Source organism: Cheilinus undulatus, linkage group 15 (assembly GCF_018320785.1).
Source record: "Cheilinus undulatus linkage group 15, ASM1832078v1, whole genome shotgun sequence".
Lineage (NCBI taxonomy): Eukaryota > Metazoa > Chordata > Actinopteri > Labriformes > Labridae > Cheilinus > Cheilinus undulatus.
In genome coordinates, this window is record NC_054879.1 from 17323524 (window position 1) to 17339308 (window position 15785).

The window sequence follows — 15785 nt, forward strand, 5'->3', positions numbered from 1 at the left end:
TTTTTTTTTTTTTTTTTAAATAAAAACTACACACTAAACGATTTATTTTCTTCACTCATCCCACAAGATTTATCATCTTAATAGTAAATCTGTGTTTCCATTTAAAGTAGGTTTGGCAAAATGATGGCGAAAAGCAGTTAAAGCTAGCGTCTTGGCTTAGTACAAGACTCCTCCTGACTCTCATCTTCCTTCATCTGTCTAGACCTGTAGGAGGAGGTCTGCAGGACTGAGTCATTAGTGATATTGATCACCTCCTCTCCAGGTAAATCACTTAACCTGTGGTAAAAATCACTTTTTGTAAAGCGTAGGGACCAAAGCCAATGGCTTTCTGATGGAAACTGCCGCATGCAGGTCCACCTATATATGCTTTATTTATATATCACATTTCATTACAGGAAAGATCAAAGTGCTTTACAAGGAGGGTTTAAAAACATCAACAATTATTTCCTCAATCATAAAAACCCTTTAGAAGGCTTGTGAATAATCACATCAGAGACAAGACAGAAATTAAACAATGGGAAACTAAAGAGCACATGTGGCCACACATGAATCACATAAACACACAGAAATTATTCGTATGCTTTAGAGAATAGATATGTTTTTAGTTTACTTTTAAATAAAGACACAGTTGTGATAGACCTCAGGTCTGCAGGGAGGGTGTTCCAGAGAAAAGGACCACAGTAACAGAAGGCCCCCTCAGTAGCCTTTGTTCTGATTCTAGGTACGGTTAAAAGACCTTCACCTGAGGACCTGAGGGGTCTGGTTGTGTTATAAACTGCGAGCAGGTCAGAAATGTATTCAGGGGCTGAACGATGGAAAGCTTTATGGACTAGTAGGAGGATTTTACAAATGATTCTAAATTAAATGAGGAGCCAATGAGTGTTCTGAGGACTGGAGTGATGTGATCATATTTCCTGGTGCGTGTTAGGACTCTGGCAGCTGTGTTTTGAATTAACTGTAGCTTACTAAGTGATTGTTTTGGTAGCCTGGCATATAGTGCGTTACAGTAAGGTAACCTGGTGCAGACAAATACATGGATTAATTTTTCTGCATGACCTTGGTTGATGAATGATCTGACTTTGGATACATTTTTCAAAATGACAGAATGAAGTTTTAGTGATACTAGATATGTGGGTTTCAAAGTTGAGTTCTGAGTCCAAAATGACGCCAACATTTCAGACGTGCTCACTGCAGTTCATGGATATTGAATCTAGATGCAATTGAAGTTGTGTACTTTGTTTTTTGGGGCCAACAATTAGTATTTCAGTTTTATCAGGGTTAAGTTTTAGGAAATTGTTTGCCATCCAACTGTTAATATCCCTTATGCAATGTAAAAGTTTATTTACTGAACTAAAATCACCTGAAGGAATAGAAATGTACAGTTGTGTGTCATCAGCATATGAGTGGTATGATATATTGTGTTTATTAATGACTTCTTGGAGTGGGAGCGTATATAAGCTAAAAAGTAATGGCCCAAGGATTGAGCCCTGTGGAACACCAGAGAAGACATGTCTTTCAGTAGAATTAAATTACCTATTGAAACAAAGAACTTTCTATTTTGTAGGCAGGATGAGAACCACTTAAGGACAGAACCAGATAAACCAACAGAACTGTGGTCTGTGAATGGCAATTTCATGATCTACAGTATCACGGGCAGCTGTAAGATCAAGCAGGACAAGGATTGAAGTTTTTTGAGTGTCACTGTTGATCCTGAGGTCACAGATTACAAGTGTTGTTTCTGTACTATGGTTGGTAGTAAAGCCAGACTGGTATTTATCATGTATATTATTTGTTAAGAGATAATCGTTGACTTGGTTGAAAACAACTTTTCCAGAATTTTGCTGATGAAAGGGAGGTTGGAGATAGGTCTATAGTTACTGATGATTAATGGATCTAAGTTGTTTTTCCTTTAACACAGGAGTTATGACAGCACATTTAAGAGCAGCAGAGCAAATGCCAGTTTGCAGAGAGCTATTAATAATGTTGACTATATGATTTATTAGACAATGAGAGACAGCTTTAAGCCATTTGGTGGGAAATGAATCAAGAGAGCAGGTGCTGGACTTAAGACCTTTCCCTGGACTCTGAATAACTTCCTCTACATTTTGTGAGTTACCAGAGAGAGAGTGTGCTTTGAGCCAATGGAAGTCAAACTATTTAGCAATGAGACAGGATCCGGTGAGTTCCAGAGAGAATTTAGGACATCACCTCTAAGAAGGGAAACTTTCTTGTGAAAGAAGATGACAAACTTGTCACATTTGGCATTAGAAAGGAGTTCTGGTGGGGAGTTTTTCAGTGGATTAGTTATTATTTATCATATTAGAAATGTAAGATTGTCTGGACAGTTTCATTTCTTTGTTTTAGCTGTAAAGTGATCTTTTATAGCTGTCAAGGTTTTCATGTGACTTGTTCTTTCTCCACTTCCTTCTCTTAGCCATCATTTTCACTGTTTCTCCAAGGAGTTTTAGGTGGTCCATGTAATCTAAAAGTTCTTCTGGAGCAATATGTTGTATGGGACTTGGACCTGTTGTTTGTTACTACTTGAACAGGACATGTTACTTTTGGACTTAACCCCACGTCAGAGGGTGAAGGCTTTGCAGGAGTGAATCCTGAGATCATTAGTGTCAGTGTGCACCAAAACAGATGAGATGGATGAGTGGTGACGTAGCAGCTCTAGGGTGGAGTTATTGACGTTGTTGATGAGGGCACCTGGAAGACAGCTGATGAGACACCTGTTGATCCAAACCATTGACAATCCAACCATGAGAACAGGTGGAAAGTTCAAATATTCTTCAGCAACTGTTCCAGTGTTTGCTCCAGGCTGCATACCGGCAGATGAGGACAGTAGGGGAGACTGAGGCTCCGAGCCACACTTTTGCTGCTGGGCGCGTGCAAACAGCAGCAGACTAGAGCTGTTTTGATGGATCATCTGGAGGAGAGGAGGTGGATGGAGACGATTTGGAGAAGCAGGGAGCTTCAGGCTTCGGCCGCGGCACTGGTGTGAAGAGTGGCAAACTCTGCGATGGGAGGAGTGCTCAGGTGTGCCTCACGGATGGGCAGCGGGAGGAGACACAGAGCACCACAGCCCGCTGGACAGCAGGGGTGATGAGGAGCCGTGGGAGAGAGGAGGGAAATCCTGTGAATCAAGGATGTCGCATTTGTTCTGAAGCTGGACAGAAAAGTGACCAGGTAAACAGGAGGAGTGTCTCCCTTTCCTGCTGCGGTCATTGACCCTATGCCACGGCGCTTGCTGGGATGGAGCAGAGCTGATGGGTGCTTTCAGCTTTGCCCCTAGCCGTATCAAGCCATCCCTGGCTGCAGTGTCGGGTGGAAGGGCACCGGTGGCAGACAGGTGAGCTATGGCAGGCTCTGGTTGCGCAGCAGTTTTAGAGACAGAGTGAGGATGAGGCCCTCTTGGGCAGCTTATGCTGATTTGTGCTGGACCGAAAGTGATGGTATCCATGAGCATTTCAGCTTCTTGGATTTGATAAAGGTTGGAAATTCTTAGCTAACACTCCTCCATTCCTGATTCCTACCCACTGCTCTTCACTTCCTGCACCCTTAATCTGACTTTTGCACATCAGCAAGATCACATGGCTGCAAGGAACCTATTACATCCTGTTGACATAATGAACAGATGAGTGCTAATCCTTATCCATTTTATTTATTATGCATGTCTTTAATCAGCATCTGCTCTATGCCTGCTAGAATAAATGGAGTCTAAGCAGTAATTTTTTAAACCTCATGCTCTTACCCATTTTCACAATAATTACTTTTTTTCAAATTAAGTATGAGTGTAATTAAAAGACAATTAGAAAATAATTTAATCAAAAAGGGCTAAAAAACTCAACTCAAAAAAACCCTCAAGATGATTATCAATTAAACACTATTGGTTTTCTATTAGTTTTTCAAAACAGCTGTGATAAAACACTCAGAGGCAGAAAGAACAGGTATGTTGAAAGTTTGTCAAAGCTGCTGGTTATCTATCATTAACACAGCCATACACACATGCATAAAAACATAAAAAACACCAACTCCTAGTGTTGTATGAAGCTTGTACTCACACTTTGATGATCTTGTAGAGTCTCTGCCTGTTGTGGCTTGGTGTGTTGCTCCGGCTGGCTAACTCGAACAGTTTGTTTGCCAGGGCCGCATAATCAAACTACACACAGACAGACAGACACAAACAGCTCATCAGAAACCAGACTAATCACTGTTACGTGTCTCTCCTGAATCAAACTGATGAGCAGATAAAACGCCTCAGAATGAAGCAAACAACATTCAACCTGCAGACACAATTTAAGGCTTTTCACTCCAGCAGATGTTTTCCAAAAAGTCATCAGTTTGAACACTGATTTTCTGTTTGTTTCTTTCTAATGGGACTCCGAAAGATATGCTCCAGCCAGATTTAAGGTTTGTTTGAACACTTAAAGTCTTCAAATTTCATGGTGGACTGACATGGCGGCCCTGAATCATCTACAGCCTACAGTCTCACCTAAACCTGTCCCCTACATACACTCAACTTAGTGTTTGTCTCATGTGTTGTCTTGTTTTCCACTCTTCTGTAAAGTGACCTTGGGTCTCATGAAAGGCGCTATATAAGTCCAAGCTATTATTATTATTATTATTATTATTATTATTATTATTATTATTATTATCTCTAATGGAGGAAATTGAAAAAGCAGGACTCGGATTCTGTGCTGTTTCACCTTTCCTTCAGAAATGCTTGATTTGCTTTCAAAAAAGAAAGATGAATTTGTACCATGTTTCTCAGAGATTAAGCAGCCATATCATCTGCAGGAGTTAATCTGTTGTGTTTAATCAAGTCCAGAGTTAGGCCTGCATTTAAAGCATCAATATGGCAATACATGGTCATGTGCTCCTTATCAATTTGCGTATTGATGTTATACCGATGTTACAGAAGTGATATGGCTGCAAATGATATGACTGCAGTTTTAAAATAACCATCTCAGCAGATGGATAGGTCACTCTATGTCTGTCATCAGGAAAATCCATTCTGCAAAGCAACAGGCAACGTTTAGCTGTACTAGAAGCCGGTAAACAACGATGACCTGTGTAGCGATTAGCTAGGAAGTAGCCAACTGGACCACATTTCTTTGTTTAAAAGGAGCAAAGAGCCACACTGAAAGCTTTTCATGGTGAAGATGTTTCTGCACTACCCCGATCAGTTTGCCATGAGTTTTATCCACCAAAAAGCGCCACTGTTTCTAAACTACAACAACGCCTGCCTGTGGAGTTCAGATTACAACCAGAGAAGCGCATGCCCAAGTAATTTTTTCTTGCCACTCTGATTGGTCCATAATGAATGTAAAAGACAGAGGATTCAGCCAGTCACCTTTAAAGATTTTTTTTCTTTTTGAAACTCTTAATTTTAAATTCTGAAAGGCAGACATCAATATACAGCGTATAGTTGGAAAAGTAGCTGAGATTCCTCTGCAATTCAGCCTTTCCTTTTACTTTAAGCATTAAAGGGATATTTCAGTATTTTTGAGTTGTATGAGGTACCAAGTAGTAGAAGTGGCATTAGCCTCCAGTGATTTCAGTGAGCTTTGCTTCTTCAAGAAGGACTTGATGGTTTTACCAGCCAGGAAGCTACGTTATACATTGTAACAGATGGGTGTAGTCTCTCCGCTGCATTTAGCTAGTTTTGGGTGAAATTGGGCAACAAAACAATGTTGACTCAAATGTACACACAATCAAAACATTTTGAAGCATTTTATTTTATCTCCAGAAACAGATGCTTTCTGTCCTGCCCTTCCCAAACCCTTTTTATGTGAGGTTTCCCCATGAATGTGAAATATATCCCAGGCAAAGGATATATGAAACAGTCTATTTTGCGTGTCAGGTTACCCCTATGGTGCAGTAAAAAAGTCCAACAGGTGGCAGCAGATACTTGACTGCACGATGCAGCCCACACTTCAGATCAAAACAAACTACCAGTAAATGGATGAGAAAGTCTTATCAGCTGCAGGCACAACTGAAAGCAAAGATTATTGGATGGATTATTTCAGGTTTCTTCAAACATCAGAAAGTCAGTTGTTGAACTTGACTCATGCAATATCTGCTTGCAAGATAGTGAGTGGTGTGTATACATGCAGCATCTCAGAATTTGGTAAAGCAGTTCTACACATATGCTCATTTGATGTCTACACTACCTATTCTATGTTTACAGCATGTGTTGGTAGTTATATTATATATTACATATATCACCTTTTTTTGAACAGGCTGTTTTTTTAACCTTGAGCCTTGAATTTTCCTGTAATTTTCTCCCACTATGACAATTAAAGAATCTAATCTACTCTAATCTAATCTAATATAATAATCAAGCTGTGAAAAAAAAATCTTGAAATTGGCAAAGGGGACTTCAGGTTTGCAGCCCATTCAGCTTGGATTCAGTTAAGAGTTACTAAACCCCAGAGTTTCTGCTGAGGTTCATCTACCTTGAAATTTCTTAAAATGCCTTTCAGACATCATAGACAGGACCCGAAGGAAGCGAGGATTAGACCTGCCCACTCTGTCTTTCCTACTGTCCCTTATCAGCCACATTATGAAATCTATGCTGCTTTTAAGATTTGATTATTAGCCAGAATGCCAGAACCATTCAAAGTACTTACCACAAGCTACCTGAGAGAGAAATCATGATACAAGGGCACGGAAAAGACCCAGTTTTGTATATTATTGGTCTTGTTTTAAGAAAAATGTGATGTATTCCCAATCCTGGCGACAGCACTACCACTATCTTCATTTCCCACAATCAGTTCACAACAACAACATCTCTGATTGGTGGAGCTGCGAATATCAGCTGTGGGCTGCTACAAGTGAAGTAACTGCCAGGGGAAAAGGGTGGTAACTGATGAGCTCTGAGGTGACCTGTTTGTAATAGTCTTTGTTAAAACTGCCTGCTTCCTGTCTTTCCCATGACACCAGTGTAAATTAAATTCTTAACCTCTGCGGCTTTCCTCTTTAAATAAATGAAACTGAATGAACTAAAAAACTAATAAACAGTGAATTGCACGGCAGGAACAAATAAAGAGTTAAAATTATAAAGGGAGAGAGTCAGGTCCCCATCTTTTACCTGAAGGACTGGTCCGACGTTTTCATCACGTGGCATCTCCATGTCAGAGTCGTCTAACTCAGGAAGTTCATCATCATCCTCATCTTCATCCTCTTCATCATCCTCTCCCTCAATATCATTTAATTTTTTACCTGAAAGCAAGAAAAAAGCAAAACTGAAGTAATGTTTAATGTAAACAGTGTGTCCCTGAACCCCTTAGGTAATTTATTTACCCTTTATTGAAATATTCAGCCTTCAGCTTGCATATTTCCCCTGGCAATATAAAGATTTTTATTTTGTTTTGATTAAAGGCACTTTTTAAATGTAAGAAAAGCTACTGCTAACCATTTAAATCTATGGAGACTTTTGGAGGAACCTACTTCTACAAAAACAAGCAGAAAACTCTGGAGGATATCAAGGGCATCTCTTTCTGAAGCTGTATTTTTAAAGAGGCCTCCAGTGGGCAATGACCAATTGATTTTCTTTAAATATAGATGATTGGCTGATTAGAATTAAAGCTTATAGTTACTGATCATAAAACTGATCACAAGGTTAATACTCTGGTATTTGAGAGAAGCACTGCAGCAGTGTTATTATATGGGCTGATGGACTGCCGCTGTTAAGTATCAAGCACATCAGCATTAGGAGGTCACAGTAAACTACAGAACAAAGTAGACTGACCAACCACTAAACTAGCTGATAAAACTCTAAAACTAAACTCTAAAATATGATCAGTATCAGCAGCAACAAAATATGATCAGGGTATCCCTGATGAAATCTTTGAAACACTTATTAAAAGTTCAAGTCTACAAATACCTGGTCTGAACTGTCATTTCATTGATTTTCTTTGCATTTCTCTACAGACGTACCGTTAATCTGCTTTCCTTTCTTACTGGCAGGCTTTCTTGTTGCCATTTGCTCCTCTTCATCCTCTTCAGAGGCCTGTCCTGAATCAGAGTCAGACTCCTGAGCTCCTTTGATCTCCTTCATTAAATCCTCAATGGCAAACGGAGCCTGATCAATGATGGAGCTGAAGATGCTGTTGCAGATGGCTCCGAAAAGAACCCGACTACAAAACAAACAAAAAGAAGCAGCAGATGATCCAACAAGCACACAAGGATGAGTAAAGAAAGCTGTTAGCTGCTTTTAAGTAGTGTTTAATATTCTGAAGAATTTCAGCTAAGGCTTATCAAAATCTACAGAGCAGCTTTGAGAAACAAAAACATGCTTAACTTTGCTAAACAATAAAGATGTCAGGATTTCAAACAGAGAACTCACAGAAGTTCTGCTAAGCCACACAGAAGTACAGAAAAAATATTCCAAGGACGGCTAGCAGACACAAAATTATCTTGTAATGGACTGATTTAAAACAGAGAGGCTGAGGTGGCGGTGACTTACTCCTTTGTCTTAGCTGCTGTTTTGCAGAACGGCTCGATGAATATCAAGTTCTGATCAGCAGTGAGCTGTGAAGACAAATTTTTAAAAAACAAAACACATTAAATGTTGTGTATGTACTCAAAACAAAGCTCTAGAAGAAGAGATGAGTGTTGGGGTTTACTGAACTGTGTTTCTATCAACAGTAATTAGGGCTGGGTGATATGAAACTACTCCAACTTGAACAAACCAAAAGAGAAAAATGACTAATTGCTTCTCTTCCTTGTAAAAATGACAGAGGCATTCAACAAATACTTTAGAAAAAGACATCACAGAATTAGGTTACATGACCCTGAGTATAATCAGGGATGGGGATCCTTCATTTCCTTGACATTTAGACCATTGTTAATTCTCCTTATCAATTAAAATAACATTTAACAGAAGTGGTCTAAGCTCAGCTCAAATTCAAAAGTATAAAAGGTCATGATTCCATGAGTCTATTGTAAATCCCTTAGAAAAAACAAACAAAAAACACAATTTTCTTATCCTTTTCAAAGAATGGTGAACCTCTGTCCATCTTTTGTTCTGAGAGACTCTGCCTCTCTAAAATGCTCCTTCAGTACCCAGTCATGTTACTGACCTGTTGCCAATTAACCTAATTAGTTGCTAAATGCTCCTCCAGCTTTTTATCCAAGTTGTCGTGTCCCTCCTTTTTTGAGATGTGATGCTGCCATCAAATTCATATTGAGCTAATGTATTTGCTATGGTAAAATTGCTCAGTTTCAACATCTGATATGTGCTATTGTGAATAAAATATGGGTTTCTGAGATTTGCCAATCATTGACCGCTGTTATTTACATTTTAAACAGCGCCCCAACTTTTTTGGAAGTGGGTTTTTTTACATTCACATAATAGTCATTTTACTGAGCTACCTTACACACTTGATATTATACAACTGTCAGCCAGCTTGGTACATGACTTAATGAGCTTTTATTCTGCTGATTCCAACACTGAATTAATATTTTCAACAAGCAGGACTTGCTTAAAAGTTCAACAAGGCTTTTCATGGCTATACTGAGCAGAAGAGGAGAACAACTGCCCTGAAGTAGCTAAATTCAGTATTAAGAGTTCAGGCTTGTACCAACAGCAGTCTTTTCCAAGTTTTCACATTTGATTTAATTTGAACCACAATGCTGATGTGCTCTTAGCTAATGCTTGCCCTTGAAAGAACTGATGTATGTTTCTGCATCCGTGAAATGGTAGAACAACAAGACTCTATAGAGGTAACAGTACTAACAGAGCTTGGTTACAACCTCCATCACTAACTGTTTTGCCATACGTACTTTATTCTGAAACATACAGCTTTAACCCCTTTCATCCGTTGTTTGAAATGATCAGTTGTCTTTACTCAGTCCACATCTGTACTTAGTAAAATGAAACTACAACAGCTTGTGGCCAACAGCCTGCAGCATTGCATTTCGTATTTATCCCAAGTCTCATTTTAAAGTCTTTGTAATCATCTATGAGCTGAAAACAACACAGTCAGAGGGAGTAAAGAGTGCATGCTGCTCAGATTCATTTATAAAATCCAAGCAGAGCTCTCCAGCAGGGCTGTTGACAGTGCTGTCAGCTAGAAGTGGATTTTACTCGACTTCACTGACAGTCCTCATCAGAGCAGCATCCAGACTAGAGTCACGCTGCCCTCTGTTTTTTATCCTCTTTTTCCCCGCTTCCATCACAGTTAGTTTTATTTTAGTGTTTTAAGAATCCGATTTTAGAGTTACAACTCTCCAACAAAGCTCTGAGTAAAACTACAAAAGCTTGAGCTAAAAAAACAAAAACAAAATCAAACTGATTTGACTGAATGAGTTTAGTAACTTAGGACATAGTTAGCACTGATTTGATGCACTTTGCATACATGCATGCCACTACATACTAGCGCATCTCAATGAAATTGAATGAATGGAAAATGTTCTTTTCCTCCTGTAATTATATTCAAAAAGGGAAATTTCCAGCCCTTCGTGCTTCCATCTGCAGAGAATTTTTATGGACATACTGATGTCCTTTTCATCTTCCGACATTAAAGCCAAAACTACCAGAAACTGGTTTACTGACTATGGTGTTTAATTGGCCAGTCAACTGGTCTGACCTGAACCCCGCAGAGAATCTCTGAGAAATTGTCAAGAGGAAGATGAGAGACACCAGACTCAACTATACAGACCAGCTGAAGGCTGCTCTCAGAGCAACCTGGGCTTCATGACATCCCAGCAGGACCACAGACTGATAGGGTCCATGACACGCCAATCATAGGCCTTTCAGACCAGCAGGGCTCTGTGCCAGTTCCTGTTCTGGAACCTAATTTTGAACTGGCCAGCACTTGCAAACCAAAAAAAAAAAGGTTCGAAACCTGAAAAATTGGTTCTCAGCTGGAACCAAAAATAGTTGGTTCTTCTTTGTGAACTGTGACATCAACAGTGGGTGTTTCATATTCTATTCAAAATCTAATCAGATCATTTCTGAATCAGAGTAGACACGTGTAAAAAGTTTAAAGAAAATCCCTCAAGTTGCTCTTGAGCTAATGTATTTAAAAGCAATAGATGAGCATAAAGCCTCATGTTGACTTTAGACCTCTTTCTGCCAGTACCATCGTTAGATGAGTCAGACTCACAACAGCACAGGTACTGCATAATAATTTTTAAAACATTAAGATGATCAGTCAAATATCTCAGCTGTGTCTCCCCCATCCTGTTTGATGGATTAATAAACACATCACCATGGAGACAGATGAGAAAAATAACTAAATCGACGGATAAGTGAGCTTCCAACTGTTTGAAGTGCAGATTAAATCAAACAAGACTAAACAATGGGTGCTGAATGAAGACAAAGTTTAAGAAGTATTCTGTTTCCTTCACCTATTTTCATTTCACTATAAAAAATTCCAATATGAGAAGTAATGAACACTTTCCTTTTCTCAGGACAGCAGTGAGACATTAAACCCCTGAATTATAAATCTCCTGACCATGAACTCTAAAGTTGAGAAGTCAGGGATTAGGTTTTAATGATTTCTTTCACTTTTAGTGACCCAGACAGAGGAAAACTTCATTTCAGACTCTGAAAGCTTAAGATTGAGGTCTGCTGCTCCTTTTAAACTACCAGGGCTGCATCCCAATTCTCCCCGCTGGGCCAAAACTCTTTCTTTAGTTAGCTCTGTGAATGAAATTATTCCCCATTTAAAAGAGAAGTGATCTTACAGAGAAACAGTCTGAAAATTCCCAGTATGCTCCGAAAACTGAGGCTGTGTCAAAATTAAACACTGCTGCTGACAAGCACAGGTATTCTACACCTGAGCCCTGCATTGGACGGGTGTTAAGGTTTAAAGGGTGACCATGTAAACTGATGACTTTATGCTGTTAGCTGTGGTAACAACGGATGTTAAATACTTTTGCCACTGCCATTTGCCATTTTGTTTACTTTTTCATCAATACATATCTGCTCATGATATTTTGGACAGAATAAATATACATGTTTTTTAACATCTCTTGAAGCTATGACAACAATCAACACATTAATCTTGAAGTTGCCAGTTAACATGGTCATGTGTTGAACCATAACACCTGCTCTCTTGACAGTGTTTTAAACAATTAAGGTTTCAGATTTATGATTGCCTCATGTTTCCCACTGACAGGTTTCTGATAAATACTTAACTATCAGGCTTCTGACAACAAGTTGCATTCATATTAAAGTTTTTTGCAATTTTTGCATAGTTGAATGTTTCGGTTTCAGTTTTCAGCACTGAAGGCTAATCAGTAACTTAAATGTGCCACACCCTTAACGAACCTTACAATTGGTGTATTTTACACACATCAGACAGTGTGCCAGAGTTTGCATGAACATTTAAATACCAAAAACATGAAAACATACTGCTGTACCTCTGCTGAGCTCACAGTGGCCAGCTCAGTCATGTAAAGGTCCAGGATGTGGAACTGCAGCCCGCTGGGCGCCTCACTGCCACTCTGCAGGAGCTGGGCAGTCAGCAGCTCCAGAAACCTGGACACCACGCTGAGAAGAGAGACAGAAGGGGTACACAACATTAATCACTCTGACATCATAATCAGAATGTCAACAAGTAAATTAGACCGATAGAAACAGTTTTTTTATGCGAAGAACATCTTTTTGAGCTTCTTTATATTCATCTGCAAACACTAAACAAAACAAACATCTGTATAACTCTGTGTTAGTGCCAGGAAGGAAATCACAAAAATCTCCCAAGCAAATCAATCCATCTGTAAAAGTCTGATTTCATTTATAATGATGCTTATTTTAATGAGGCTTCAGAAAACACATTTTCAGAAAATTCAGAAAAACTAGGGCAAAGAAAAACTTCTTTAAAAATGACACCAACTCATCGACCAATCATTTTAGCCTGATGATGAAAGTATACTAGGGATGCACAATATCATTAGCATGATATTAGTAGCAAAATACTGCTAGTATTTACAACCAATAAATCAGCTTTAAATATCAGCTGTATGCAGGGCAGGGCTATGAAAATTCAAACAAAGTAAAACTAATAAATATGTAGAAACATGACCATTTAATTTCAATACATTACCTGCTGTCCCAGTTTTTTCTCTTCAGAAGTTCAAAAGTTTGTCTGAACATGAAGCGGACCAGCTGATGGAAGAAGAAAAATGTTTTATTTTTACGTAACTTAATTCTTTTAAAATGCACCACAAAAGTCTAAAAAACACTTTTTCTGTGACCTGAACCGTCCCAAAAAATCCAATTTCTTCCAGTCAGTCCTAACAGGGTAGAAAGGTGCATTTCAGACATTAAAAACAAGCCTGAATCCCAACTGGCTGACATCTTTCTGGTGTCAATACTCGATCAGGCAAATAAGTCCAAAGCAAAACCAAAACATGTCTGACTAAAGACAAAGGGACAAGGTTTGGTTTCTTATCTGAGTTTTACCAGAAAAAGTCTTAGCTGGCAAACAAATGTGACTCACAAGGACAAAACATCACTAATTCTTAATTTGGCAACACTGTTTATTGAGGATGTCACATTACTGTGATATTAAATTTGAATACAACCCTATCATAAGACCAATGTCGATATGGGTGTGTATGTGGGTTTGTAAATAGGAATAAAAGCCAAATTAACACACAAAAGGTTTATATTCTCAAAAACGAAAATAAATCTGGTTCCCTCACCCCAACACCCAGGTAGCATTATTCTGTAGGGAATACTGACGTGGAGAAGTCAACCCCCAGGCAGGGGAATAAAGCTTTAAACACTGGGTCTGACTGCTTTATGAACATTTCTATGGATCTTTGTGGATGCTTTTCCAAACGGTTCAATATTACACTGAGAATTCTGGCATCCCTGAGCTTTATAGTGTCCACAGCCAAACAGTCAAACTAGACTGATAAAAGAAGTCAGACATATGATGACAACTCTTTTCTCTCAGCAGTGTAACAAGCCAGGTAACTGACAGCAGTGTAAAATTCATGTCAAATAATTTTAGCCCCAATAACTCTGTTTTCATTATAAAGTTATCAAATGTAGTCCTTGCATTTAAATAAAAAGCCATGAAGCTACATCTGTGTATAAACAAAATATGTGAGTCTAGTTTCAATGCTGCAGTTAAAGTTAAATCTCTCTGAGCATTCCCCGAAAACTCACTTGGAAGAACTTGTCCATCCTCAGCCGGTCGATGCCAGTCCACTCTCGTTTGAAGGTTTGCAGGAAACTCTCAAAGTATGACAACTCTGCAGGAAACAGAATCCACTCATCATGAATAGAACAGGGACGTGACCCAATTTAAAATGGTTCTCACTGAATTTACGAGAGATGATGAAACCACAAGGGGTTCACTCACGTCCATCAACATGCTGGAAGCTGTGGATCAGGCTGGAGATTTGGTTCGAAAGTTCCTCCTGAAACATAATAAAATATTGCATCAGAGAGGAGAGAAGCTTGACTGACTTTGAGAACAAATCACTTTTAAACATTAGAAACCAAGCACTCACTCAAACTCATGTCAGCTAGAGCCAGTGAGCTTTACTTTCTTGGTCCATTTGTATGTAAATGCCATCAATGGGGGCTCTGCCTAACTCTGCTGCTAAGTTCTTGTTTTGAACTGAGGACTGTTTGATAAAAACTGCTCTCCATAAGGTTTATTTACTAAACAGTAAACCAGCATTTAAATTTCACACAATGAGAGGAAAAGCTTTTAAAACTGTCCTTCATGGTTAATGCTGCTGCTACTTTCTAGGATTACACGCACCATGAACCAGGAAGGCAACTCTTGACAAAAAGAGACATGGATGAGGAAACATACTTCTAATATTTTCAGAGAAGGGATGCAACAAATCTTTGACGTTGTTCACAAATTTCAGTGACAAAATTTGTTGCTGACGGATTTAACCGTCAGTGATTAGTTGGATGCACGTTTCCATGCTGAATGTGAACATTGTACTGTTTTTCAGCACGGAGATTGATGAGGAGTGAGTCATGTCACTTTCATACTATTTTCCTTAGAGTTGTATGCAAATTAGCGACTGTGATGCTATATGGAAACAAAGAACACCACAGTGAGGGGGGTTGATGCATCATCATCATGTCCCAAAAATTATGAACTTTTCAGCATTCACCCTCAGTGCTGCAGATAACAGTGCTAAACTCCTGCCGCAGAAATTGTCCTGACTAAAGACAGGAAACACAGAGATGCTAACTTTGGGGCTAACCCTGTTATTTTAACTAGCAGTTAAATATGAGCAGGGCACGGCTTGAGCCCAGAGCAAATATAATGTGTGTGTAGAAATTACTCTGTAGCACCCAATGCTACACAGCAGACCAATCACAGGGCTTTCAATCATTATTTTTGACAAATATTTACATTTCTGACACACTTAAAGAGTCAGCAACCCTGCCTGGATAGTCAGCTTGCTGCAAGCTGTGGGGGCAACACTGCGTTATCAGTGATTTTCTGCAATTCATTTTTGCATGACCAAATGCATGTGTGTGTTTATGCAAGACAGGAGAGGGAGAGAAGGCGAGATGTCACACTAATTATCCAGTGTCACTAATTCTGCTGCGGCTTAATATCGTTTTAAAAAAATGTTCTGTGTGGCATAACGAGGCACTGTAATAATCACTGTTAATTTGTCATTTTATGCAGGATTTTAAGAGCAAGACTTGCAGGAATTGGATATTTTTACACAATTCCACGATCCCATGCTAACGTCCAGGCCCATGCTGGTGAAATGAGCCTAATATTTGCTTTCATATCAGGTGATCATAAAGCGTTTCCTCATTCCTGTTGTGAATCAAT

At 39.1% G+C, this 15785-nt stretch overlaps 1 protein-coding gene across 1 annotated transcript in view; it reads right to left on the reverse strand.

Annotated features, from left to right (window-relative positions):
• The window catches only part of LOC121523017 (ribosomal RNA processing protein 1 homolog B-like), a 28149-nt gene that overhangs the window by 11384 nt on the left and 980 nt on the right, over positions 1 to 15785 (reverse strand). The window contains exons 3-10 of the mRNA XM_041807745.1: positions 14331 to 14388; positions 14135 to 14220; positions 13062 to 13123; positions 12379 to 12508; positions 8474 to 8538; positions 7945 to 8144; positions 7097 to 7227; positions 4065 to 4162 (exon numbers count right to left, since the gene is read on the reverse strand). Coding sequence (XP_041663679.1) covers positions 4065 to 4162; positions 7097 to 7227; positions 7945 to 8144; positions 8474 to 8538; positions 12379 to 12508; positions 13062 to 13123; positions 14135 to 14220; positions 14331 to 14388 — 830 coding nt within the window. The remainder of the gene's footprint in view (positions 1 to 4064; positions 4163 to 7096; positions 7228 to 7944; positions 8145 to 8473; positions 8539 to 12378; positions 12509 to 13061; positions 13124 to 14134; positions 14221 to 14330; positions 14389 to 15785) is intronic.